General features: G+C 44.9%; 2 protein-coding genes across 9 annotated transcripts in view; one reads left to right on the forward strand and one right to left on the reverse strand.

Moving 5' to 3' along the window:
* Positions 1-238: 238 nt before the first annotated feature.
* ARPC5L (actin related protein 2/3 complex subunit 5 like) lies at positions 239-9,774 on the forward strand. Its single transcript, XM_081180343.1, has 4 exons — positions 239-493; positions 7,100-7,172; positions 7,806-7,982; positions 9,143-9,774. Exons 1-4 carry the CDS (start codon positions 330-332, stop codon positions 9,203-9,205), a joined length of 477 nt encoding a protein of 158 aa, XP_081036469.1. The 5' UTR covers positions 239-329; the 3' UTR covers positions 9,206-9,774.
* Positions 9,775-10,793: 1,019 nt separating this feature from the next.
* Positions 10,794-24,688, reverse strand: part of GOLGA1 (golgin A1) — a 37,217-nt gene continuing 23,322 nt past the window's right edge. For 5 of the 8 annotated variants that reach the window (XM_081180276.1, XM_081180274.1, XM_081180271.1 and 2 more), the window contains 11 exons: positions 22,756-22,851; positions 21,213-21,368; positions 20,428-20,523; positions 18,990-19,070; positions 17,403-17,505; positions 16,721-16,881; positions 15,657-15,815; positions 15,071-15,130; positions 14,338-14,484; positions 13,186-13,272; positions 10,794-12,424 (listed from right to left, as the gene is read on the reverse strand). In XM_081180276.1, coding sequence (XP_081036402.1) covers positions 12,344-12,424; positions 13,186-13,272; positions 14,338-14,484; positions 15,071-15,130; positions 15,657-15,815; positions 16,721-16,881; positions 17,403-17,505; positions 18,990-19,070; positions 20,428-20,523; positions 21,213-21,368; positions 22,756-22,851 — 1,227 coding nt within the window. In that variant the 3' untranslated portion in view covers positions 10,794-12,343. The remainder of the gene's footprint in view (positions 12,425-13,185; positions 13,273-14,337; positions 14,485-15,070; positions 15,131-15,656; positions 15,816-16,720; positions 16,882-17,402; positions 17,506-18,989; positions 19,071-20,427; positions 20,524-21,212; positions 21,369-22,755; positions 22,852-24,688) is intronic. The other 3 variants (XM_081180277.1, XM_081180275.1, XM_081180273.1) reach the window with 1 other exon arrangement.

A 24,688-nucleotide genomic window follows, 5' to 3' on the forward strand; every position in this document is an offset into this window, starting at 1 on the left:
CTGCTCGGAGCGGGGAAGGTGGTTGCGTTTTGAGACCACGTGGGTAGGACCGGCTCGAGGCGGAGTGACGCAGAGCGAACGGGAGCTTCTCCTCTTCGCTCTTTCTCGCCCTCCGCCCTCGCCGCAGGCCAGGCCCCGCCCAGGGGGTGTGTTGGCCGCGCCTGTCAGTCGGCCCCGCCCTCGCCCTGGCAGGCAGGCGGGCGGGCGGGGTTTCCTTTTCCGAGCAGTGCTGTCCTGAGGAGGGAAGTGTAGCCTCGGCGGCGGCAGCGGCGTGCGTGGCTGTGGCGGCGGCGCCTCGGGAGAGCGCCCGGCTGCCGTCCGGCTCAGCTATGGCGCGGAGCTCGCTCTCCTCGCGCTTCCGCCGCCTCGACATCGATCAGTTCGACGAGAACCGCTTCGTGGAAGAGCCCGACGGCGCCGATGCGGGGAGCGGGGCCGGCGCGGCGGAGGCGGAGGGAGGAGCCGGCCCGGAGGTGGAGGCGGCGCTGCGGCAATATCCTTTCTCGGCCCGAGCGAGCGACCCCGGAGGCCCCTCGATGTCGCCCACCCTTGACTGGCAAGGCGCCCTTCCCGGGTTTCAGGCAGCGGGGTGGGGTGTGGGTGTCTGTCTGTCTGTCTTCCAACCCTCCCTAGAGATGCCGTTGGGGATTGAGCTGGAGACCTTTCGCGTGCAAAGCATGTGCTGTGCCACTCAGCTGTGGTCCACCCCCATTAGAGATAAAGTGAAATGCTAGTGCGGAATAAAGATGTGCTTTTAAATACAGAGTCAGACCGTCGGTCCGCCTAGTTCAGTGTTGTCCGCACGGACTGGCAGCAGTTCTCTAATAGGGTTTGAGGCAGGGGGATCTCTCCCATCCTTACCTGGGGATGCTGTTGAGGGTCCAGCTAGGGCCCTTCTGCATGCAAAGCTAATGTTCTGTTGTTTGAGCAAGGACTGCTAAATAAAAAAGGAACTAGGAAGCTGCCTTATTATTTTTTCCCTGTGTGCCTTGGGCATTGCTTCTCTTCAGCCTCCCCCTATTCCCCCCCCCTTACCCGTACTCTTTTGGAGATCCCTTTGTTTTTGCCCACTTTTGTATCTGTGTGCCTCAATGCCTTCATTTCCTGCTACTCTCTCCCCAGTGTGCTTTGGGGCATTTCTCTGCTGCCCACCTTCCCCCCTCTTCTCCCATATGGGCCATTACTTCTCATCTCTATTCTCTTCCCTGCTCTGTTTCATGGGGCATTATTTTTAAACCCTTTTCTCCCCATGTGCCTGGGTGCTTTCATCTTTCCCACTTCTTCTCTTCCTCCTTCCCATTGTCTTTGTGTTAATCTGTGAGAAAACATTAATTTTATCCAGATCAGGGATTCTCCTTTAAGCGCAATGTGAATTGAGGGGGCACCTCATAATGTTTTTTACCATATAGGGGAAGGACTGTAGCTCAGTGGTAGTCTTTGGTTTGCATGCAAAGTGTCTGATATTTGCCCTCTGACATCTCTAGGTAGGACTAGGACGGAACCCAGTTTGAAATCCTGGATATCTGCTGCAAGTCAAGTGTGGACAGTACAGAGAATAATGGACTCAGTAATGGGTACTGACTGTTTGAAGGCCACTGTGCTAGATTGTCCTCCTCTGCCTGATCTTTCCTTCCCTGATAGATTCTAAGGAGTTGGTTGTATCTCTTGTTGTAGCTGCTTTTATGGAGAAGGCACCATTCTTTTATTTCTCCCCCCTCCCTGGAATATTTCTGTCCACTTCACTGTTTATCATTCTCTCTCTTCGAGCAACTGTCACTGGGGAGGAATGTAGACTTTGCAAGATCAGGCAAGTGTGTAGTTAGCCATTTACCCTACTGTGAAACTCTGGAAAGCCTTGAGAAGATATTCATTCTCCTAAACACCTCATCTCTGACTTCCCCTTTTGGAATTGGCCTATCCTGTCAGAATTTGCTTCACATCGAAACACTGTCTCTCCTTTTGTCCAGTAAGATATATAGAGTTTCTATCCAGTGTTAGTGCTACACCCATTGAAATTAATGTGCATGTCACTCTCGGTTCATTCATTTCAGTGGGTCTGCTCTGAGCAGAACTTAGTTGTGCACAACCCTTAGCTTCCTACGATTTCATTTAGTGGGGGGAGGGAGTCCTTTACCTAGTACAATGGTACCTCAGGTTACAGATACTTCAGGTTACAGACTCCGCCAAGCCAGAAATAGTACCTCGGGTTAATAACTTTGCTTCAGGATGAGAACAGAAATTGCGCCATGGGGGCAGCGGGAGGCCCCTTTAGCTAAAATGGCACTTCAGGTTAAGAACAGTTTCAGGTTAAGAACGGACCTCCAGAACGAATTAAGTTCTTAAACCGAGGTAACACAGTAATGGACTTCATAATAACCATATTTTTCTTCCATCAGAGGGTCTGGGTAGTCCTCAGGGGTGCTCATCCTTTTTTAAGAAGGCAGAGGTTGAAAAGGGAGGGGTATGGATGGAGCTGGCGTTTGAAAATTGCCAAGGGTAGGGTGAAGCAGCCTCTAGTGAAGGAACTGTCTTAAGGGTTGGTCCTTAGTGCCTGTAGCCTTCTGGAAGTTGCTTTACTTGTAGTGGTTGCTGATTGTAGCCATTCGTGTCTAGTCATTACAAGGAGAGGCAGCTTGGGTCTGGAAAATTGTGTGAATGATCTGAGGAGCTTCAGATACCTGCAGAAACACTGTCTGAAAAATGGGTGTGTGGGGATCTGAACAGGCTCTGTTGGGGAAGGGTTATGAGTGTGTAGAGAGGCCAGGTGATGTTGCAGGGCAGGTCACCATGGTATGAGGTTAGCCCTACCCCGCGGCTTTCCACAGTGTGTAAGCAATTAAAAACATGCGTAAGGGTCGTGAGGCATGCTTCCGTCATGCATGGAATCAGGTTTGGCAAGAAGGCACTTGCCTTACTGGATATCTGAAGGGTGCTGGTGACAGGGGCGGGCTTGTTCGTGCCAGCCGGAATTGGCAAATGTGGCCCTGCCTGTGCCTAATGGTGAAATGGGAGCCTGTGCTTTCTGGAATGAGGAGCAGAAAGTCCAGTTCAGAGACCAACAGGTCAGGAAGCTATTGCTTCTGTCATTTCCAGGAGAGAAAGAAAGATGTTAAAATAAGAATGTGTGCTTCTGCTCCAAAAAAAGATGTTGAAATGTAACCAGAGCTGAATTGATGCAGCTCTGTCTTGGACAGTGCTTGCTGAGAGACTGAAATAATGTATTTAAAGTGTGACCTTGTACCGTCTGTAATATTCCAAGGAGGCCAGTGACAGCTGACGCACTACAAAAGACAGGAAAGGCCAGCATGTTACAGAATCAATAGTATTATCAGCTCTTTCGTGGGTTCAAGCAGTATATTTGCTGCTGGGTTTGTCCTAGCTGCTTGCTTGCTTTTTCGCTCTCAGTAGTTGGCATGTGTATCTTACCAGCAAGAATAACCCCATAGATTCAGAAGTATAAGCTTTATGAGATGAAGGGGATGTGACTCACAATGGCAGAATTATGAACAGAAGTGTTAAATGCTTTGAGATTCTCAAGATGAGATGCTTTGAAACAGTATTGTTCATGCTTCTAATGATGACTCTCCCAGGTGTGGCACCTCTTGGCTTTCTCTGCCTTTTATCGCCTTTGCCATTGGATTTCCATAAGTTGTTCTCTTGGTTAAATGGAACACACTAGTCTCTGCACTTCAATATTGTTATTCTTTGCTGAGAGTAGGCTGTGCAGTTGGTAGAAGCATATTTCTGCTTGGCTGAAGGAAGTCCTGTGAACTCTGTATGAAAGCAATTTCCAGAGCTTGGGTTCCTGCTTTGGATAGGTGTCTTTTTAATTTTTAGGTAGCTGTTAGTTATGCCAGAGTCTGAAATCCAAAGTTAACTGCATCCTTGTATATAACAAGAATTACAAATCAACATGATTGTTTTTTCACTCCTTCTCATTTTGTTGTTTAAAGCTGTGGTTTACAAACTTATTTCTGGGATTCCAGGAGCCCCTCCACAAGATTAGTAATTTGGGGGTGGGGGTGCTTCCTGAAAGATTGGTTAACTAACAAACTATCTTCCCCTGCGATGTACAGCCTTAGGTTTTTGTGGGGCTACAGTGATGCAGTGCATGGTTACAGTGCAGTAACCTTTAGGATTATCTGCAATGCAAATGTATTCTGCACCAGATATGAATGGGGTTCTTTTGCAGACAGATCTGCATGGAAGGTATTCCCTGTAGAGGTGTGAAGTTTGAAAAACATGGGTTTGCTGCCGGTGAGGGTAGTGTTGTAGTGTTTGAAATTAGCCAGCTGCATTTTGCACCTGCCTGTTGGCCACTTGCTACCTGACATCTTCACCATCTGGAGGTGCATGCCTGGGGATCATTGGCTCTTGACTGTTTTCACACACCAATACCACATCCTGTAGAATTCTATCAGTTATATTTTATCTGCACAATCAGAATGAATTTCAGGAACCAAAATGCTTTTTCTGTGCAGCCTGAGCTAAAGCAGTGAACAATGTTATAATTATTTGTAGCTTGTCTTCACTTACCCCACCCCACTGCCCTGCTCACAGTTGTGAAGAATATTCTTATGTTGTGAATGGTCCATATCACCATTAAGAATAGAGATAGGAATAGGCCAATGCATATGTTGACTGTCCCTGGATCAAGTGACTTTTCTTCTTTAAGTTCTCAAAGCTTTTAACCTAGCTCAAGGTTGTCCTCTAAACTAGCCAGATATTTAACTGATAATCAATCAATCATAGTCAGTCCAAAACTGAAAAATAAGACTTTCGAGATATCTTGCCCAAAAATGGCAACTAGACATTCCGTTTTGGAGACGGAAACCTTGGTTTAAGGAGCCATTTGGTGCCTAGTTTATATATTTGAGTTTCTAACACTAGGTGAGTGTTGTGGATGATTTAGAGTCTATTCTTCATCCCTTAGTGAATGAAACAAGACATTTTGGGTGCTGTTCTTCCAGGATTTGCCAAGTTGTGAAATCACCATTACTGGTGAATTAAATCAAACCATTGAGAGTTCATATGAAGGAAAAGAATATTCCACTCCCTGCTGTTTTCTCTATTCAATGAATGAATAGAGTTAAACTGGTATAAAGATGATCAGAATAACTCTGCTGCCAACCACCGAGGGACATAACCCAGATTGTTCCTTTTATTAAGAGGTCAATGCCTTTTAAATTTGAATTCTGTAACATACATAGGTCACACAGGCTTTTTCTGTGCTGCTAGCATATTTGGATGTCTTGTCTCATTTAGTCTGTACAAAAAATTCTTTACTGCTTACTGTAACCAGAGTTTTTCACTCCCACCCTTGCCTGCAAATTCATTTGCAGTGTATAACTTTGGTGATTAGATTGAAGGAATTCCTAGTCTCCCAGCAAAACTGGTCTGTGTACTGGGATGTGACAGTGAATTAGAATTGTGGTGCTGAGGAGTAGGGTTGTGTATTTGCTATTTTAAAACCTTGAGTTTAATCTTCCAAACTGGTGTTCTGAAACCTGACCTTTAGCACCTTGCTCAAAATGTTTCTATGGTAGCTTTACTTGTTTTGTGAGAGACAATAGTACAAGAAAATTTGAAAGATCCTGTGTTGAGAAGAAACAGGTGTCGGGTAGTTGAGAAGATTGCATAGGTAGGCAGTGGGACTCACCTTAGCAACTGCCTCATGCATATTGAGGAAATCACTTACCTTCTTGCTACTGTCTAGCTGCAAATGTTCTAGTTAGAAGCCTAAGACCAACTAAGAAGGTTGAGCAGTCTTCAGTTTCTTGTAGCTACTTTTAAATTTGGAGATGTGGTGTTCATGTGGGGTGCTGGGTATATTTGAGGAAAGTGAGTGTGTGCCCTAGTCCATCTCCCACCACCATTCAGCTGAATGGACATTTGAGACTGCTTCCATGAAAGGCAAAAAAAAAAAAAAAAAGCCTTAGTTGCTGTGTAGGCTGCTACTTGCTCACTGGTTTCAAGGCTGGAAGTCCTCTTATAAGTGTGCCATCCATGAGACTGGTTGCAGGCTGTTTAGTTTTCTTTTTGTGTGTGTATGTGGTGGAAACATGTGTTTGTGTGTGTAGACAGGTCTTTGCAAGTTTAGCAGCCCTAATTCATTTTAGTGAAAGGTTTGAACTTTGTATGGGTTTAAATTCCTTGCAGCCACTGGTAACACCAGCTCGCTGCTGCTGTGAGTTCAGCCTTACTCATTTCAGTTAAGTAAAGACAACCATAAAAAATAAGGGGCGCTTTTAATCTTTAGTGTGTTTGTGGATATTTAATAATAAATGCAGCCTTTTTGTCTACTGTTCCCTTGGTGTCTTTTCTGATTCCTTGGTATCCTGGCAGCCGCATAAGTAGAACATAATATTATTATCATTTTAAAGAAGGAGAAAGATTAACAAAATCAGATTTGTTGTAATAATGGGAGAGTTATACTGATAAGTTCCAAGGATGTCTGAGACATCAGGTTTCCTTGATCTGATGGCTCTGTCGCTTCTGCTTTGGATGATAAAGGGTTTCCTGTCAACTATAATGTGAAGTTTCTTTCAATAAGTGTAGAGGAGATTGACCTTGGCACGGGAGGAGGCCTTCCTTGCAATCAGTGACGCTTTGTGTGATGGAGATTCTAATGGACTCCTTGTGGAGTAATTTCAGGGCAACAAAAAATGAAAGGCACTAAATAATGTTCATCGCATGGGAGAGGGGAGCAAGTTCTAATTTTGGAAGACTGGTTCCAGCTTCAATGTTTTTCCTTTATTTGCTTGATAAATGAAGTGCCTTGTGGGGCATCTTTGCCTGCCTCACACACACTCAACAGATGCCCATTTCTGTAACTGGTGAATTAGAGATTGTAGTGGCAGAAGCCAGGTTGTCAGCATTTCCTTTACTAGAGGGAATTGTAGGCTGCCTGGCAATGGTTGGGTTTCCTCAGGGTTGGTCAGTGCCCAAATTGATGTCCTTGGGTCTAGCTAATGTGTCACTGTGCAGCGAGTGCTGAGAGACCCTGGTTAAATTTCCAGGCCTGGTACAGGGTGCTGGTTTTGTGTGTGTTGTGTGGGTCAGCTCAGTTGCTTTAGTTCCTTGACTTATGTGGCTGCACAGGTGATATGCTCAGAGCTTTCCATGCGGCTTTACAGAATTCTCCTGTCAACACAAAGAACCATGCAGCAAAGGTAAGTTGAATCCTGGAGAAAGTCATTGTTTTGATAATCAGAAATGCTTAGAATCTGGAGACCTTCTGGTTACAAACACTAGAATGTAAGTGCCTGTCTCCCTAATTGCTCACCAGTGCCTGGCTGGGGGCACCCCATTTTTTGTATTGCTCTTTTTTTAAAAAAACCACAAGCCATCAAAAATGTATTACATAAACAAATTCCACATTGCCTTGAAGAGGAAGAACAAGAGTCATCTTAAATCCTTCAAGAGCAATCTTTCCAGAGATTGTGTTACAGTTACGCTTAGTTGTGGTAGTGTAAGTTAATGAAGTTACTCCGTATATCTTCATAAATGCCATCTTCCACCGCTTCCTGATGCCACAGCTCCAACGTATTGGGGGCATGGTGCTTCCCAATGTCCTGCAACTACCCTTCCGCTTTTCTATCTCTAGATCTTCATTCACTGCCCTGTTGACCCCATAAGGTCAATAGTGACCCCTTTGGGAAAGACTGATCTAGTGTGCTTTTGGTAATATGAAAAGACTTGTTTCTGGATCCTGTCTTTGCTGTTAAGTGAGTTCCTGGGAAACAGCTGGTGTCGGTTGGGTTGTATTTGTGGTCTTATTCTTCTCTTGTTGCCTGTCTCTCCAGGAGCGGGCCCAGGAAGTGGTGCTGAAGGTTCTGACCTCCTTTAGAGGCAGCGAGATTGAGCAAGCTGTGAACTCCTTAGACAGCAACGGTATTGACTTGTTAATGAAGTACATTTATAAAGGATTTGAAAAGCCAACAGAAAATAGCAGTGCAATACTACTCCAGTGGCATGAAAAGGTAGGTGATTTCTCTCCCAGCTTGGAGGTCCTAATCCATGTGGTTCAGCAGGTCGGGTCTATTTTTGAAGGGCCAGTGACCTGTCACTGCCCACCTGTAGAAAACACTCTTGCCTGCAAGAGGATGAGGATTGGGGCGAGGCAGGGGAGGGGCTCTTGAGAAGTGTAATCTATGGAGGGATGAAAATGCAACATACAAAATTAGAGTTGATGGCAAGAAAGACATAAATGTTGTACCAGCCTTTCTGTTAGTGACTTTTCCAGGGTTGGCAGTGCAGCGATACTCAATACTTGCCTCTCAAGAGGTGCAGATGTACCAGTGGGCGGGTTGGGGACGGACGACTTTTGTGTTCTCATGACAACATGAAACCTGTTTCTGCTTGCTTTCGTTTCCAATGGAAACGAAAGCTTATGCCCAAAGTGGGCTGATGTTGCGGGGATGGGGAGTGTGGAGTTTGTGAAATCAGATAGCTTAGAAAGAAGAGTTTCTGTGTGGCCTGCCAGGCTCAGAGCAGCAAGGTGTTTCCAAGAGAGGTTTGGTACAGTGCCTGGCTTGGGCACCATTGTTTGCACCACTCCACAGGGCTGTAAGTGCAAAGAAAAGAAGCCTGCCTTGTGCTGCGGTTTCTCACAGCTTCCAAGAGCAAATTCAGTCACCTGAGGGTAAGAAGCTGCACCAGCCCAAAGCCATTACAACTGTAGGGTTATGGAGGCTAGCCTTGCTTATGGTTTCCCCATCCCATGTGCACAGAAGACTCGGAATGAAGACTAGCAGAAGCTCCCATCCTCAGCTATTCAAGCACAGCATTCTCCCTATCTTATTGCCTGGCCTGGGGTAAAGGGATTCATAGAGCCAAAGGGCTAACAATAGGGGGGAATCAGTGAATTCCACATAAAAAGCAACATTAAAGTCAGCAGATGGGTTCTTCTCTCCCCCCCCCCACCTCAAAAAAGAAAAGAAAAAAGAAATAGCAAGAGAGATTGATATAGCCTGGTTAGTCAGCCCATGAAATTAACTGGTCTTACATGAAGAGGTGGTGGGCCTTTTTTTAGAGGTTCTGCAGATTGGGTGAGCACAAATGCTTATCACTCACTGCCTCATTTGCTGGGGTGGACTTGAACTGGCCCATAAACTAACTTTTCTTTCTCTTCCTGTCGCAGGCATTAGCAGTAGGTGGCCTAGGCTCCATAGTCAGAGTCCTGACTGCACGAAAAACTGTTTAAAAGACTTTATGTTCTCTGGAATTGACACCAAGAAAACTGTTGGAGTCAGGAAGAAGTACTGGCTACACCGATACTTTGGTCCACTATTCTAGGAACCACAATCTACTGAAATACTGTGTGTGTATGTGGCAGGCGGGGGTGTCCCTCCTTCCTCTCTTGGAACAGTGTCCTTTAACAGAGGTGGTGGTGGTGGGGCAGTTTTATGTATTCTTGTTTTCTGACTATCAAGGCAGGAGCTGGGAGGGGAATCTGTGTTGTGAAGGGAAGTGGGGGCAGCCCATTTGTGTGCAAGCACCTGCTTCCAGAACAGCTACTGCTCTAGCCAAGTGTGTGTGGGTGAGTGAGACATTAATTTAAATTTAACAATTATTTGGGATTTTGGGATGGGGTGGGGAGCTGTTATGTCAGATGCAAAATGAGAATACCTTGTTTTGGGGGTTGGAAAAGGGTTTTATTATGCAAGAGAGCTTTTTGTACATAGTTGAGACTAGGTGGGCTGAGTATGAAGTTGGTTTCATGTAAAGTGCCTGCTGCTCTTTCAAAATAAAGTTCTTGGATGGTTAGAATAATTAGCAATGGATTTTAATGGGAGTGGGCTGCACCCTCTTCTGCCTATACACCCAAACACATACATTATGCACACCCACACACATTCTCTCTGCCAGTTTTTTTAAAAATAAAAATAACTACTGCTACTGTGTGGTAGAGCTTTCATTTTTTTCCATGGATGTCACTTAGTTGTCCATACATTCCTGCCTAGGAAGCTTAGCTTTTATATTTAAATCATGTACCATTTGGGTTTGAGGAAGCTGGAATTGATTTTGATATGGTGGAAGGCAGCAGTAGTCTGCTTTATATGTTTGAAAATTCAGATTTTCCACATTCAGACACTAATCTCAAACTGCTAACTAGTTGCCCATCTCCCCCCAAAAGATGGTGGTAGACAGATGAGTCTTTTGTCAAAGTAACACATTGTACAAGTCTTCCTAGTGCAGATCAAAGGCTAGTTTCCATAACAGCAGCTGCTAAGATGCCTTTAGGTAGCCCACAAGTAGGACCCTTTGTTCTTGCAGGGTAGTATGTAGCCATTAGAGGTGGTTAAAGACAAGAGTACTTCTGAAAGACAGCTTGATTTTATAATCCTGCTTTAAGCTTGCCCTGTTACTGTATTGTAAAGTATTACAGCCTAGAGAAAACACAGTATAGTACATTCTTAACTTGAAATTGAGAAGGTGAAGTGCTGTATCGACTGTGAAGCTGAGAATGGAGTCCATTCTTTTCAGGAACCTGCACAATAGACTTGCAAGTGGACTATAGGGGTAATAAGTAAAGCAGTGCAGTTGAAATAGGCACTTTGCAGTCACGGCAGGAAAGGTGATGTGGCTTTTTAACCCTGAATGGGGAGACAGATTACAGAAGGGCTGTTCACATTCTCAGGAAGACAGAGTCTGCCTCATCTGTGTTTAAAGAGAGAAGAGAGAACTAATTCCACATGCCCAGTGAAAAACTTTTCCATTAAGCAACCGTAGACAAGGCTTAGAACCTCCAGTGCTACCAGTTAAGTATATACCATGAAGCATGAAGATAATTAAGTAGCCTCAAGTTTTAATCAAAAATGTATTGCACCACAAATTAGGACTCTACAAGCCATTACATAATACAGTCCATATGTACACAGAATGAATGGACTTCCCAAGTGTCCATAAAAGCTTTTTTCTACATACACTCCAAAGGTGGTTTGTGTTTTCTTTGTACAAGGAGAAAAAGTGCATTGGTTGCTACCATTGAATGAATATACACACCTCATTCGTGCTCTGATACCTTACCTTACAAGAATTCAACACTAAGGCTACTATAGAGTCCTGCCCAAGAGGGTTTCCATACAATACCTTTAAAAAGGTGACTCTGGGAAAATACAATAAAGTATCAACCAGTAGAAATTTTACGCTGTGCTCTTGGTAAGAAAAACCAACCCCACCATGGCTGATTTTTTCTTCTTAATAAGCACTTTGTAAACAAAAATATACTGTAGCTTAGCAATATGCAGTGGCAATATTAAAATTGCAACCTGGTCTCTTAACATGGTTGATGTTCTGTACAGAATAGACAGTATCTTTACATAGACTGGTTAATAAAAATATAGGGGTGGGGGGCTTTTTTGTTTGGTTTATAACTAAAGAAAAAAGAATTCTTAAGCAAGGTCATGTACTTTGTTTCTTCTTTCTAATGAGCCAAACTGACTGTTACTTTCAAGTAGTGTAAAAAAAATTAACTGTGATTATGTCAGGAGCTCCCCATCTGTTAAGTAAAGCAACATTGATTGCTAGTGTTGCGGCTGAAACGGAGCTAGGATATGTTGTCAGAGGCTGATGCACCTGCAGCTCTCAGCTGCCCCCTTCCCTGCAAGCAAATTCAGCTAGAGGTGAAACAGAACATGTTCTCTCAAAGCAACCCCATCACCTTACTGTTTTCGCTTTAAAAATGAGAGGCCGCCACCCTCCTTCCGCTCTGCAACTTGCTATGTTCATCTAGAAAGGTAAGGCAAGTACATGAAGCTTTGTGAAGACCACTTAATCATTTTTCTTTAAGAAAAATAAAGCTGGCCCTGGCTGAAGCAGATGGGGCTGTTTGCAGCATAGGTATGAATGCACCAGCAGTTTCAGTCAGCCTTGGTGAAGCAGTGCTGAGAAGGGAGGTGTTATCAGTCTGAGAAAGCAGAATTGCTCCCCACCCCGACAAGGTTTTCTACACTGTCTGGAATGATGTAAGTGCAGAACAGACACATGCACTTGTTCCTCAATATACAACACTCGGGATTTCTGTTTGTGACAGAAGCTGCCCTATGCTGCTAATTCCTGCCACCAGAATCACAACCGCTTGGGTTCCACAAGGCCTCGGAAGCCAGGGCCATTTGTTATCACTAAACGATGGAATAGGGAGGGGGGGTGTCAGGCTGCAGCAAAGGACACTCCTTTTACAGTACAGCTTTGTAAACAATTTTTCAAAGTTCTTGTACAAAAATACTGTGGTGACAGCAATAAAGACACCACCTCAGTTGGTGGGTGCAGGATCCTTTTCATAGAAAAAAAAAACAGCTGGAGGCAGGCAGCACATCCTTGGGTCAAGGCGGGGGGGCACTCACGACCACGGAGTCCTTGGACTTGAGATGGAGGGTCGGATGCTGCCCTTGGGAGATGGTTTTGACCCAAACCACGACATCTGGCAGAAGGAAAACAATAAGTAAAGAAAAAGGCACACCATTAACTGAGCAGCCAAACATTAGGGGCAAAGGAAGGTGGAAAATCTGAATAAAGCTGTGTGCATCTGCAAAGTCCCAGCAGAACAAAAATGGGGAGCAAGAAGTCAATACCCTGAAAACTTCCACAAAGATACATAAGTTGAAAAGCCATCACTAGGCCAGGCTAGGGTGTGAAGCTAATGCAGAAAAGTGATAGGGATGCAATCTCAGTATAATGCAAGACAGACAAGCTTAATTAAGCACAGGTCTTTGAGGACAGATGCAAGAATCCATCAGCAGCCAGGAAGAACAGAGGAGCCACAAGGACATGGACTTCTGAACAGTATGTATGTATACGTGGAAATAAGACAACTCTGGAATTGATAGAGCTGCATTCCCTTGATATGGCCTAGGACTAGGTGACCCATTGCCATGTAGAAGCAGCAATTCACAAGCACATTAGAAAAAGGCCTGAGCTTAAATATACTTAAATATATACTGAGCATAAATAAATATACTTGATGCATGCACCCTGTAATGCTAATGGCAATGTGGCTGAGACTCAAATTGAAAAGGAAGATTCCCAAAGCCCATGTGATGGAAGGACTGGCACAAAAGCTCCATTTCTGGCACATAGACCCACAATGCCTGCTTCACACATGCAAGCTATCCCTTGATATAGGGGTCATCAAGTGACGGAAGATGCCCAAGTGACCTTGTAAGAGTTCAAGCAAAGTCTTACCTTATACTCCAAGGTTTCCTTGAGCATGTTTTCTTCCTCTTTTGAGAAGTTTAGCAACACAGACATGGCTTTTATCAGGTGGAATGCCTGAAATGCAATAGCTGGTGAGTTACAATTGATAGTTATGTATAACCCTTACAGATTTGATCACAGAGGTACAGCCAACTAGCTAGAGAAAAATGCTTGTCGCTCCTGGTGTCTGCTAGTGGGAAATGCCTGGTGCTGCTGGGCAGTTTGAAGAAACCAACAAATAATGTGATTTTTAAACAAAGTGTAATTTGTGAGTTTGGGGGCTATGTGCACACACAAAAACAAACCCACACAGCAACCCAGGGCTCTGACCTGACCTGGAGAACAATGACCTCGTCCCAAATCAATTTGTGTGTATGGCGGTGGAAGCTAATGCTTATTAAGGTTTAATCTGATCTGCCATCTTGAGTCAAAATGGCATCTAAATGGTGACAAAGTCCACTGCCTGAGTTAGGCAGCTGAATCTATGCCAAAGAATGGACAGAGTCACACCAAAGTAATGTTTCAACCCTTCATCTTGATCCAAAATGGCATTTGGCATCCAAACACTGACAAGGACTGCTGCCTCCACCTCAGTAACCCTTGTACTGCGTTTGGAGATAGTACTGTATTTTTCTGTGTATAAGGCAATGATTTTTGCTTTAAAAAAATTAGGCAAAGATTGGGTGTTGTCTTATACATGGATAATGAATGCAGAAGGGGGACGTGCGATTAATGGCAGCAGCAAGCAGGAGGTAGGCAGCGGCAATTGGGCGGGTGATTGGTGGCTGCAGCAAGGCCTGCAAGGCCTGCTGGAGGTGGTTGAATGCATAGAGAACAAATGGACAAACCACATTCCAAAATATATAGTAGAAAATAGTGGATTAGACTTCTGTGTTTCAACTGGGATCCCTGAGGTACTAGCTTACAGTGGTTAATTTTGTACGTATGCTTCATCAAGGTGGCAGGCAAAAATTCAAAAATATTCTGAATTTGAACTTATGGTATGTCACATGGAACTTATCACCTGAGGCATGTTGATTCACAGCCAAAAGCAAAATAAAGAGGGAGGAAACTAGAGGGCAGGGCAGGAGGATGAGGACAAGTTAAAATGGCATCGTCAGTAAAACATGTTTTTCTTACCTCTGATTCCCGGCAGGACATAAATTTTAGCACCACGTGCTTAAGGTACTCAAAGTTTATCTCTCGGGAGTCATTCAGATCGGAGTTGTTTGTTACAGTCAAGGCAGCAGTGGGGACCTCAGGGACCTCACCATCTGGTCGCATTTTCTGAAAAGGATAAAAACCAGTGCTAGCTTTAAGGGACAGGCAAAGCCGCCACATCCAACACTCCTGAAGCGAGGCCTCACATCCTCCAAAGCCATTCTGGAGAGCAAGAAATAAAGGGGCCCTGCTGGTCTGCATATATGCCACACTATCAAATTCTGCCCCACCTCCAAAGGCGACTATAGCAACCTACATAAATTATGCAAACTGGGCAGCTCATTCACAGCAAGCGCTCACTAATTTGGATCATTTGTTCCAGTTATGCTAGCTAGTCCCAAAAAACACTTGAGAAAATTCAAGTCACCACTCAGGCTTCCAAAACATCAGTAGTATTACCCATGCATATATTCATCCCCATAAGTGCTAGAAACTTGTCTTTACAATAAAATTCAAGAGCTGACATCCTCAAGAAACTGAATTCTGCTTCTGCCACCAAATTCTGCACTTTCCCCCCTTTGCATGCTAAAATCATGGTGTACACACACACACACACACACACACACACACACACACACACACACAGTGACATACACCAAACTAGTCCCTATGATAATGACAGAGACTGCCATTCAGCACAAGCTGAACTCACCAATTCTTTCTGCAAGGTTTTCTTCAGCTCTGCCATCCTCTGCTGCAGCTGCTTTATTGTCTACCAGAGGAGAAAGGGTAGGGAGAGAACATCAGTTCACAAGTCTGGCCATCAATAAAAGCCATTTCACCTCAACTATCAAGCCTTTTCCACAGTGGCTCCCCACTTTTGGGATGCTCTCCCCAGGGAGGCTTGCCTGGCACCTTCATTACATATCTTTAGGTGCCAGGCAAAAACATCCTTCTTCTCCCAAGCTTTTGGCTAATTAAACAACCTATGGCCTTTTAAACTGAGTGGTGGTGGTATTGTTTGACTTAGACTCCCAGAACTGTTCAAAAACCAAGGCACGGCTTCCGGTTGGCTGCAGGAGCTTCCTGCACTCAATTGGAAGCCGTGGAAGCCACATCAGATGTTCGGCTTCCAAAAAGGTTCATAAACCGGAACACTTACTTCAAAGTTTGTGGCGTTCAGGACCCAATTTGTTCAGGAGCCAAGCTGTTCAACAACCAAGGTACCACTGAATATCAGAAACAATTAGAAGGAGGGGGAAAGTAGGAGAAAGGCTTATGAACAGTTGAACCCACACCTTGTTCTTCTCTGTGATTTGCTGCTCCAAGTCTCTGTTTTCCTTCTGGAGCTGGACAATATCAGTGGCAGCTACCTCCCCATTTGGCTCTGTTCCCCCATCTTCAGAGGGACACAGATGTTTTTTCAGGGCTGCAGAAGTCAGTTCTAATGTAGCAGCCTAGCAGGAGGTAAAAACGGGCTGGATTTAGCAAGATCAGAGAAGCAACAAAAAGAGAGCTTATGTACATCCTGAAGAGATTTGGGACAAGTAGGTTTCTCCTGGCCACATATGAAGGGGCAGGGTGGGTGAGAAGAGATAAGCAAGCACCAAAACCACAGGAATAATGGCTGCACCAAGCTACAAGCAGACCAGCCAATATGGGTCAAAAAGCTGTACTGGCACCTCCAAAACATATCAAAGAAAGCTTAAGGTAGAAGCCGCACATCTGTGATGAGGTAACCCAAATTCTGAAAACCTGCATAAATTGTGTTTATTTTGCATATATGTGTTTTGCTTCCACAATCATGGGAAGTGTTAAGGAATTATAAAGGGCATGGAAATCTTACATAGCAACCCTTCTGGCTGATGAGATTTCATCAGGCATTGCCCACAAACTCAAGTGCATCTTTGCATCCATAAGGCTGGAAACTTGTCAGTTTTTAAAAAAGAAAGAAAACAAAATTGTTGGGATTTAAAAATCTGTCACAGTAGGTGGAGCCACAGTCAACGCATTCTAGTTTTGGCTCCACCTTTACCCTTGTTGAGTTCTGCCAGGGGAACACAAAAACTAAGGAGCCAACACTGAGTTGTTCCCACCCTTCCTGTCCCCAATCGTAAGGAGGTAGGTTGGAGGGTGGATGACAGCAGACCACGACTGGTGGGGGGTGCCCCATTTCCCCCTAATGACATTATGGTTTGGCTGAAATTGCCCAGTGGACTAAATGGGGAGGTGCATGGTCTGGAGGTTCCCCACTGCTGCAGTGTTCCAGCACTGAAGAGAGGAACATTCCAGAGGAGAAGCCACAGTGTTGTTTTTAGAAAGGCTAAGGGCTTGCACTGCCCAAGGAGGGGAAGCTGCTTACTTGCTTCTCGCTGGCTAAGAGGCGCTCCTGCTGGAACTGTAGCTGCTCTTGCAAAGCACTCATCCGTTTCTCTGCCGCAGCTTCTGTCTCCATGGCCTGGTGCTGGCACAACTCAAGGTTGGACTGCAACTGGTCCATCTGCAGCAGAAGTGCATCGTGGTCTAGAAGGAAAGGGAAACCAGTTTAGAGGCAGGGAAGAGAGGGTGGGATGCAGTCATTAATCAAGAAGCATTCAGTCCAAGAAGCATTCAGCCTGTTCCCCCACTTTTATCCTCACAACAGCCCTGCAAGGTAGCCTAGGCTGAGAGTGGAAACAACTAGCCCAACATCACCTAGCAAAAGATTCATGGCCAAATGGGGGTTTGATCCTGAGCCTCCCAGGTCCTAGTCTGCCATTCCAACATAACAGAATAAAATTCAAAACAGTAACAATTAATTGCACATTTATTTAAAATGCAAGTTAACCTGTTTAGTTTAATTAATTCAACAAAACTGATGAACTTGATCCAGTCATTCCATCCACTTTGGTCCACTGTTCTAACCTGTGGTGCTCCAGATGCCACTGAAGTACAATTCATCCTGAGCTACTGGCAGCTGCTGACGACAGTTGGGAGTCCAACAGAACTTGGAGAGCCACATCACCCTCCTTGCTACTAGTAAATGAAGCTTTGCTGGGTCTTACCTTGCCTTAAGTGCTTCAGCTCTTCCTCCCCTTTCAGAAGTGCCTCTGCTTTCTCTGCAATCAGCAGGTCCTTCTCATGCAACAGCACAGTCAGATCCACAAGCTAAACCACCAAGGGAAAAAAGAAAGGCCATGGACAGTTATGATGTTGCTTCCCAGACATTCCAAAATGAATGTTTATCATAATCCAACATCACTGTAAGACTGGACCCACTTGAGGGCTATTTTACACTAGGAGCTGGAGTGCTATATCAGAAAAGGAGGATGGCAGCCAAATCTGGTGTAACAGCATGTACAAGCAGAAGTGTCCAGACAACATATGCTACCTATTACAACACTGGACAAATGTCAGCCCTTGCCAACCTGGGGCCCTCCAGATGTTCTGGATTTCAACGCCAATGTGCTGGCTGAGCTGATGGAAGTTGTGGTCCAAAACATCTGGAGGGCACCAGGCTGGCTGAAACATTTGCACAATGAGCTTTCGTGGCTATTTCCTGTCTTTGCTTTCAGATCTAAAACAGTTAAGGTCCCTCCTCCCCTGACCTCACCTCAACACGTGATGCTTTTTGACAAAAGGCTGTTCACACTTTCAAGGGTGAGATGCAAGAAACACAGAACACCTGTGGAGAGGGCTAACAATAGCTACTGGCCCTGATGGCTGTGCTCTGACTGTACAGCCAGAGGGAGTAATGCCCCTGAATACCAGCCACTAAGGGAACAGGATGCTGGACTAGACGGGCCACTGGCCTGATACAGCAGGTTGTTCTTATGTTTCCCCCACTCCTCTCACAAGCTCACCCAAGTCTCTCTTCCCCCTACACTGCCCCCCACTGCCCCCCAATATCTGGAACACCTTTCCCCCTCTCTAAACTGTTTCTCCTCAAAATCCTCTTTGTCTTGATTAATCCTGATTGTACCATTAACTTTGCTGGACCTCCAAACGTAATCAACACCTCTTCTGTATCTTCCTAAATTTGCAGGGTAAGAACCCACCATTTCCAGACTTAATTTCTACAGCACCCAGCACCCTGCTGGAGCTAGAGGAATATGTAATAGGTGAAGAAGGATCGCTCCAGAGCCTCTGTGAAGAAGTGTGACAGATTTCTATGGTGAAAAGTTCTGGCTTCATAGCAGAACAAGCCCTGGTTCCCAAAGCCACTGCTTTGGATAAAAGCTCTCCCCAAACACAATCCCCACTTCATAAACAGCAGGGAGCAGGTGGGGGAGGACAAGGAAGTGGGGGAGGACTCTATCAGAAGGGGATTTTTTCCTAGCCACTGAAATGACTCGTTACCGCGAACAGTTAAGTTATGACAGACAGCTTTTACCCAGGCAGTAAAGTCAAGACAGAGACATCTGTTTTAGATTCTCAGCTATTATGGAGACCTGCCCATCTCCAAAATGGTCCCCTATCACTGCCTGATTTGCAGTCATTCGTGGTGGGGCAGAACTAATTTATTTGCATTGGCTCTGATTTGACCTGTCAATACCAACACAATGAATGGCTCAGGTGCAGCCTCCCGCCGTGGCCAATCCTGAAGACAAGGCCAGCTATACCCACAGTGGGTGCCAAAGAGGTGAGCCCACCTCCTGCTGCAGTTGATGCTCCCTTTGCCCTCGCGTCTCCTCCAGGGCTTGGGTATTTTCAGCGCTACTGCTCAATTCTGCCTGCAAAGCAGCAAGAATCCTGGGGTTAGAGAATGGAGGATTCAGAATGAGAGTAAACTCCCTAAATACATGCACTGTAGCGTGGAAAAGGCCATCTTCCAACCACAATTCTAGCTTACTTTACCTTGGCAAACTACCAAATCTCAAACGAAGGGAAGGCAAAGAGTTGTATCTAGCCAAGTTATACTCAAAACAAGGTAAAGGTAAATAACCCCTTGACAGTTAAGTCCAGTCAAAGTTGATTATGGGGTGCGGTGCTCATTTTGCCTTTCAGGCCGAGGAAGCTAGCATTTGTCCACAGACAGCTTTCCGGGTCATGTGGCCAGTATGACTATACCGCTACTGGCGCACAGAACACCATGGCGAGTGCCAGAGTGCATCAAAACACCGTTTACCTTCCCACCTATTTATCTACTTGCACTGATATGCTTTCAAATTGCTAGGCTGGCAGAAACAGGGACAGAGCAATGGGAGCTCAGTCACACAGAACTGCAAGACCTTCCGATCAGCAAGCTCAAGAGGCTTAGTGGTTTAGCTCAAGAGGCTTAGTGGTTTAGACCACAGCATCACCCGCGGGGTCTAGAATAGTCAGTTAAGTCATGTCCGTTAATTTCAGTGGGCCTGCTCTAAGTAACAGTGGATGCAATCAAAGTCCATTTTAATCAAAGGAAGACGACAGAAACAGAAAGAAGAAATCTCAGTTCAAGGTGGACTACTGTTCTGACCTTCAAGGTCACATTACCTTTTGCCCACCCTCTGAGGGCTGCATGCCAGTGGTGGGCAGGGCCAAAATCACCAGTAGGTGTAGCCACACTTAAAACACACACACATCTCATTCTCCCCCTCATCCCTTCAAATGCTTGAAAAAAGTATTTTAGTTTTTCCAAGGAACTGGTTTCGATAGGCAATGCTGCTGGGGAGAGGGAAGTTAACTCTTTACTCCTGAGCTGCTATATCAACAAACAAAGCCCCCTCACTTACACAGCAATGATATTTGAAAGGGGGCAAAGTGGGACAGTGAGGAGTAAGGCCTGGGGTCAGTCCTGAGGGCCAGACAGAGCAGACTTGAGGGCTGCATTCAGCTTTCAGACCCATGCTCTACAGCTCCCCACCCCAGGTTTATAAGGATGCCGGCCCACAGAGGCAGCCATTGCAACAATCTGCTAGCAACATTTGCAAAACAAAACCCATTAAAACACCTGCAAGTTGACTGAACTGGCTGTCAAAGCTAGCACATTTAGGCTGGGGTCCCTCTCTTCTCTGCTGCACTAGCAGCATAGCTTTTGCTTAACCCAAAAAAGGCAGGATACCAGTTTCCAACAGGCTGGATGGATATGACTGTTAAGAGCACAGATACCTTTAGCCTTTCCAATTCAGATTCTTGCTTCCTTAAGGAGCTTTCCAAGTCTTTGCATCTGCCTTTCAGTTCTTCGTTTTCTTTTTCCAGTTGGCTCTAAATGAAAAACAGAACAAAACATTGGACTCATGTAGGAATAAAGATCAAAGATTTATTCTTTGTCAACACTGGAGGTAAAGTTATGCTGGACTGGAGGAAGACTACTGTTGATCCAGACTCGGAAAATATCGCCTAGCAGGAGGAGAAACAGCTGGGTACCAACCTAGAATGAATACTTGGAATATTTTGAGATATATATATATATAGAGAGAGAGAGAGAGAGAGAGGGAGAGAAAGAAAGAAACAGATGGAGAATTGGAAGCCCTTTTTATTTCTCTTTCTTTCCTTTTAAAAAAATACTTTTTTCATTCTTCTGTTATTTTTATATTCCTGTTTCTGTTTCTTTTTCTTTCCTTTCCTCTTGCTTCTGGGTTGTTGTTTTTTTTAATGTCCTCTACTGTACACACATGAAGCTGATGGACCCTGTGTGTGAGGAAAGGAAAGGAACATCTCCCAGGGAGGGAGGTTGGGAGAAGAAAAGGAAGCTCCTAGGTGAGGGTCTGCCCCTTTTTGTGTGAGACAAGGGTTAAGATCTACCTTTGAAAGATGGATTTGCATCTCTCTTTCTCTTTCTGTTTTTTTATTGTACTGTATTATGAAAAGCTTTAATAAAATCTTATTAAAGAAAAGAACAGAAGTGGCTAGAGAAGGTGGACAGTTGCTCTGAAAAGGGGACCAGGACTCACCATCGTCTGATGCGCAGCCATCTTTTCTGTCTTCTGGGCAGCTTCCAGGGTTGCCATCTGCTCCAGCAGCCTCCCAACTTGCTCTGTGCACTGGTGCTGCACAGCATAGAGGCCTTCCTGTGCTTGGATTCTCTCCAGCTGCAGATCTGTTTGCTGCTAAGAAAGGACAGAGTGAGAGAGTGGGGTGGGGTGGGGGAAGAATCTGGTACTGAAACTCCATCAACTCTGCATGTGCTCAGAACAGGTTAAGCAGAGCAAAGTGTGATGAAATAAAATTATATGAATATGTCTTAACATATATCTATATATGTTAATTCAATTGGCTTACTCCCATTCACATGCTTGATTCTGAAATTATTTCCAGGTCTGTTTTTAGATCTGTAAATTGTTTTGGTCAGAACCAATAAGGCAGAGAGTGAGGAATGGAGGGAAGGGGTGTGAAGCCTGTGGTTATCCAGATGTTGTCAGACTCCCAACACTCATCAGTCATGGGCCAGCATAGCCAATAGTCAGGAATGATGGGATTTGTGATTTAAAATATGGAGGGCCACAGGTTCCCTGTGTCAGGGGAATGTTATTGTGAGGCTTGAGAAATAAATAGAAAACCATTCTCCTAGAAAACTTGGGATGAGAAAAGCCTGCAAAACACTTCCGGATTCTCCCCTATATTCTTCAGGGCTAGGACCTTAGGAAAAACAAGCAAACTGAAAAACCCACAATGCCTTTCTCTGCAACTCAAACAGGATGCAGGAATGGCAAAAACAAAGAAAAAATCCCAACCCTCTGATGGGCCTCTTCTTACATGAGTGGGCCTGGAGCACTTACAAACTGGGAGGCAGCAGTAGTAGCAGCAGCACTGCAATCCAGGAGGTGCCATTTTCATTTCCCACAGTGCATCACTCTGGGCATGGTGGAATATGAAAGTGCTGGTGAAAATAATCTAAACGGGGAATCTAGGGCAGACATCTGATGGGGGTCCTGGTAGTTTATTTATTATTTCACAAAAATTATACCATTTGACTGTAAAAAAGCAACTCTCAAAGCAATTTACAATAAGAATAAAACAATGAAATCATCAGGCTGGGGGAATTAAAACCTTCAAAAGACAATCAAAATCAGCAATAAGCTAAAAAGCAGATTAAAACACATATCAATATACTACATGTCTAGGATAGGTTTGCCTTGACAAAACGGTTTTTAGCAGATATCAAAAAGATTTGAATGAAGGCACCTGTTTGACATCAGTGGGCAGGGAGTTCTAAAGTGTGGGTGCTGCCACACTACAAGATTGTTTTCCTGCAAATGCAGATTATGTGGTGCCGCTAACAGTTCCAGTTCCACAGATCAGAGTGGGTGGGTTGGGCATATAGGGGGAACAAGATCTTGGAGTTGCCTAAGGATGCCTTATAGTGACCCCAGGCATGCCTTGCTCACGTGTCTCTACTGAAGCTCTCAAGTCAAGTAGCAACATTGGGCTATTGTATTTTCCTTCCCCCTCACATCCTGGAAAGCACTGCCAAAAGCTAGGCCACCCTAAACTCACCAGCTTTTGGATCTGCAGCTCTCTCTCTTCCATCTCTTCTTTGCTTTTTGCTGCTGTCTCATGAGCAAGCTGTAGTGCCTGTTCTAGATCTTTCACCTACAAAGAAAACACAGAGAACCTTCTTTGAAAGCCAATGTGGCGTAGCAGGTAGAGTGTTGGGCTAGGACCTGTGAGACTAGGGTTCAAATCCTCACTTGGCCATGAAGCTTGCTAGGTCATATTGGGCCAGTCACTGCCTCTCAAAATAATCTACCTCACAGGGTTCTTATGGAGATGAAACAAGGAGGGGGAGAATCATGTACGCCACCTTGAGCTCCTTGGAGAAAAGGTGGGATATTAAGGCAGTAAATAAATAAAATAAATAATTCTTTCCTTGGGTTTCTGACACCTCAAATGCATAAACAAATTACTGAACACAATGAGTGTTCCCTAATGGTTCTTCAACACCCTGGAAAAAAGTGACAAGTCGAGTGCTGCAGTGTTCTGTCCTGGACCTGTTGTTGTTGTTCAGTGTCTTTATAAATGACTTGGATGAAGGAATTGAGGGGAAGCTCATCAAATCTGCATGTCACACTAAACTGTGAGGGGTAGCTAATGCCACAGAAGACAGGATTCAAAGTGACTTTAACAGATTGGGGAACTGGGACCAAACTAACAAAATGAATTTCGATAAGTACAAGTGGAAGCTTCTGCACTTAGGCGGGAATAACCAGATGCACAAGTATAAGACGAGAGACACCTGGGACTTCTGTTGAGACAAGATGGCAAGCGGCAAGGCCGCACAGAGCTCTTGAGGGCCACCAGACCACCTACGCTGTCTGGCTGGTGCCTGCGCCACCGCTACCGCCATAATCGGGGGGGGGGGGGAGACCAGGGGTGCCCAAGGCAACAACCAGGGAAGAAAGCCACCAATCACAACGCCTGTACAACTCTATAATTCCACAACAGCCAACAACCACTACCACCAAAACATTGAACCACAACATCCCCCCACTTCAACAGAACACAGCACACATCCCAGACGAAGGCCACCAAGACAATCAAGATGGCACTAACCAAGGAGATGCCGAATGACAAGGAAGTCGCAACATCCCCCCCATGATGACAACTGCCCAACAACAAAAGGGACCTGAGGGAAATGGAACTGAATCTAGCAGAACTGTTGAAGAACACAGTTACTCCCCTGAAGATGATACTCAGCGACCTGACCTCTAAAGTGGAGACCCCCACTGGCATCATCTCCACTCTAGAAAAGGAAAACCAGATGCAACTAAAACAAGTACTGTAGAGCAATTCTGAAAGGAAAACACATGTCTGAAAAATAAATTAGCTGATACAGATCGCCGCCAAGAAAAAGAAAGCATGGAAGTGAGAATTAAACTAGCAGCCCTTGAAGATTGCAGTAGACGCTGCAATAGCTACTTCTGCAATTTCCCAGAGAAAATGAAGGACAAAAAACCGGCCAATCTCATTGTACCCACAATCCCAAACCTGAATCTCAAAGTAGATGATCTGGAAAGGGCACACAGTGCTCTAAGACCCATGCCGAAAGCCAACACCCCTCCATGAGACATCATTGTGTGATTTACCTGCTACAAAAAGAAAGAAGAAATATGGAATGACCTCAGAAACACAACCAATCCCTGATATGGAGAAGACCCCATCCTGGCCTTTCAGGATATATTGCAAGAGACCCTAAACCGAAGAAAAAACCTACAACCATGTATCCAAACAAGCAGGAATCAAGTACCAATGGGGCTTCCCCTTTAGCCTCATTGTAACAACTGACACAACACAGCACACAGCCACCAACATTTAGCGAAATCATAAAAGGAGCCCCTATCCCCAAAACCTGGACCTCTTCGAAAATAGTCTCTATCCCAAAACCACTCAAAGATAGCCTCAAAATAGAATCATACCACCCAATCTCATT

Source organism: Podarcis bocagei, assembly GCF_964188305.1.
Source record: "Podarcis bocagei genome assembly, chromosome: Z".
Classification (NCBI taxonomy): Eukaryota; Metazoa; Chordata; class Lepidosauria; order Squamata; family Lacertidae; genus Podarcis; species Podarcis bocagei.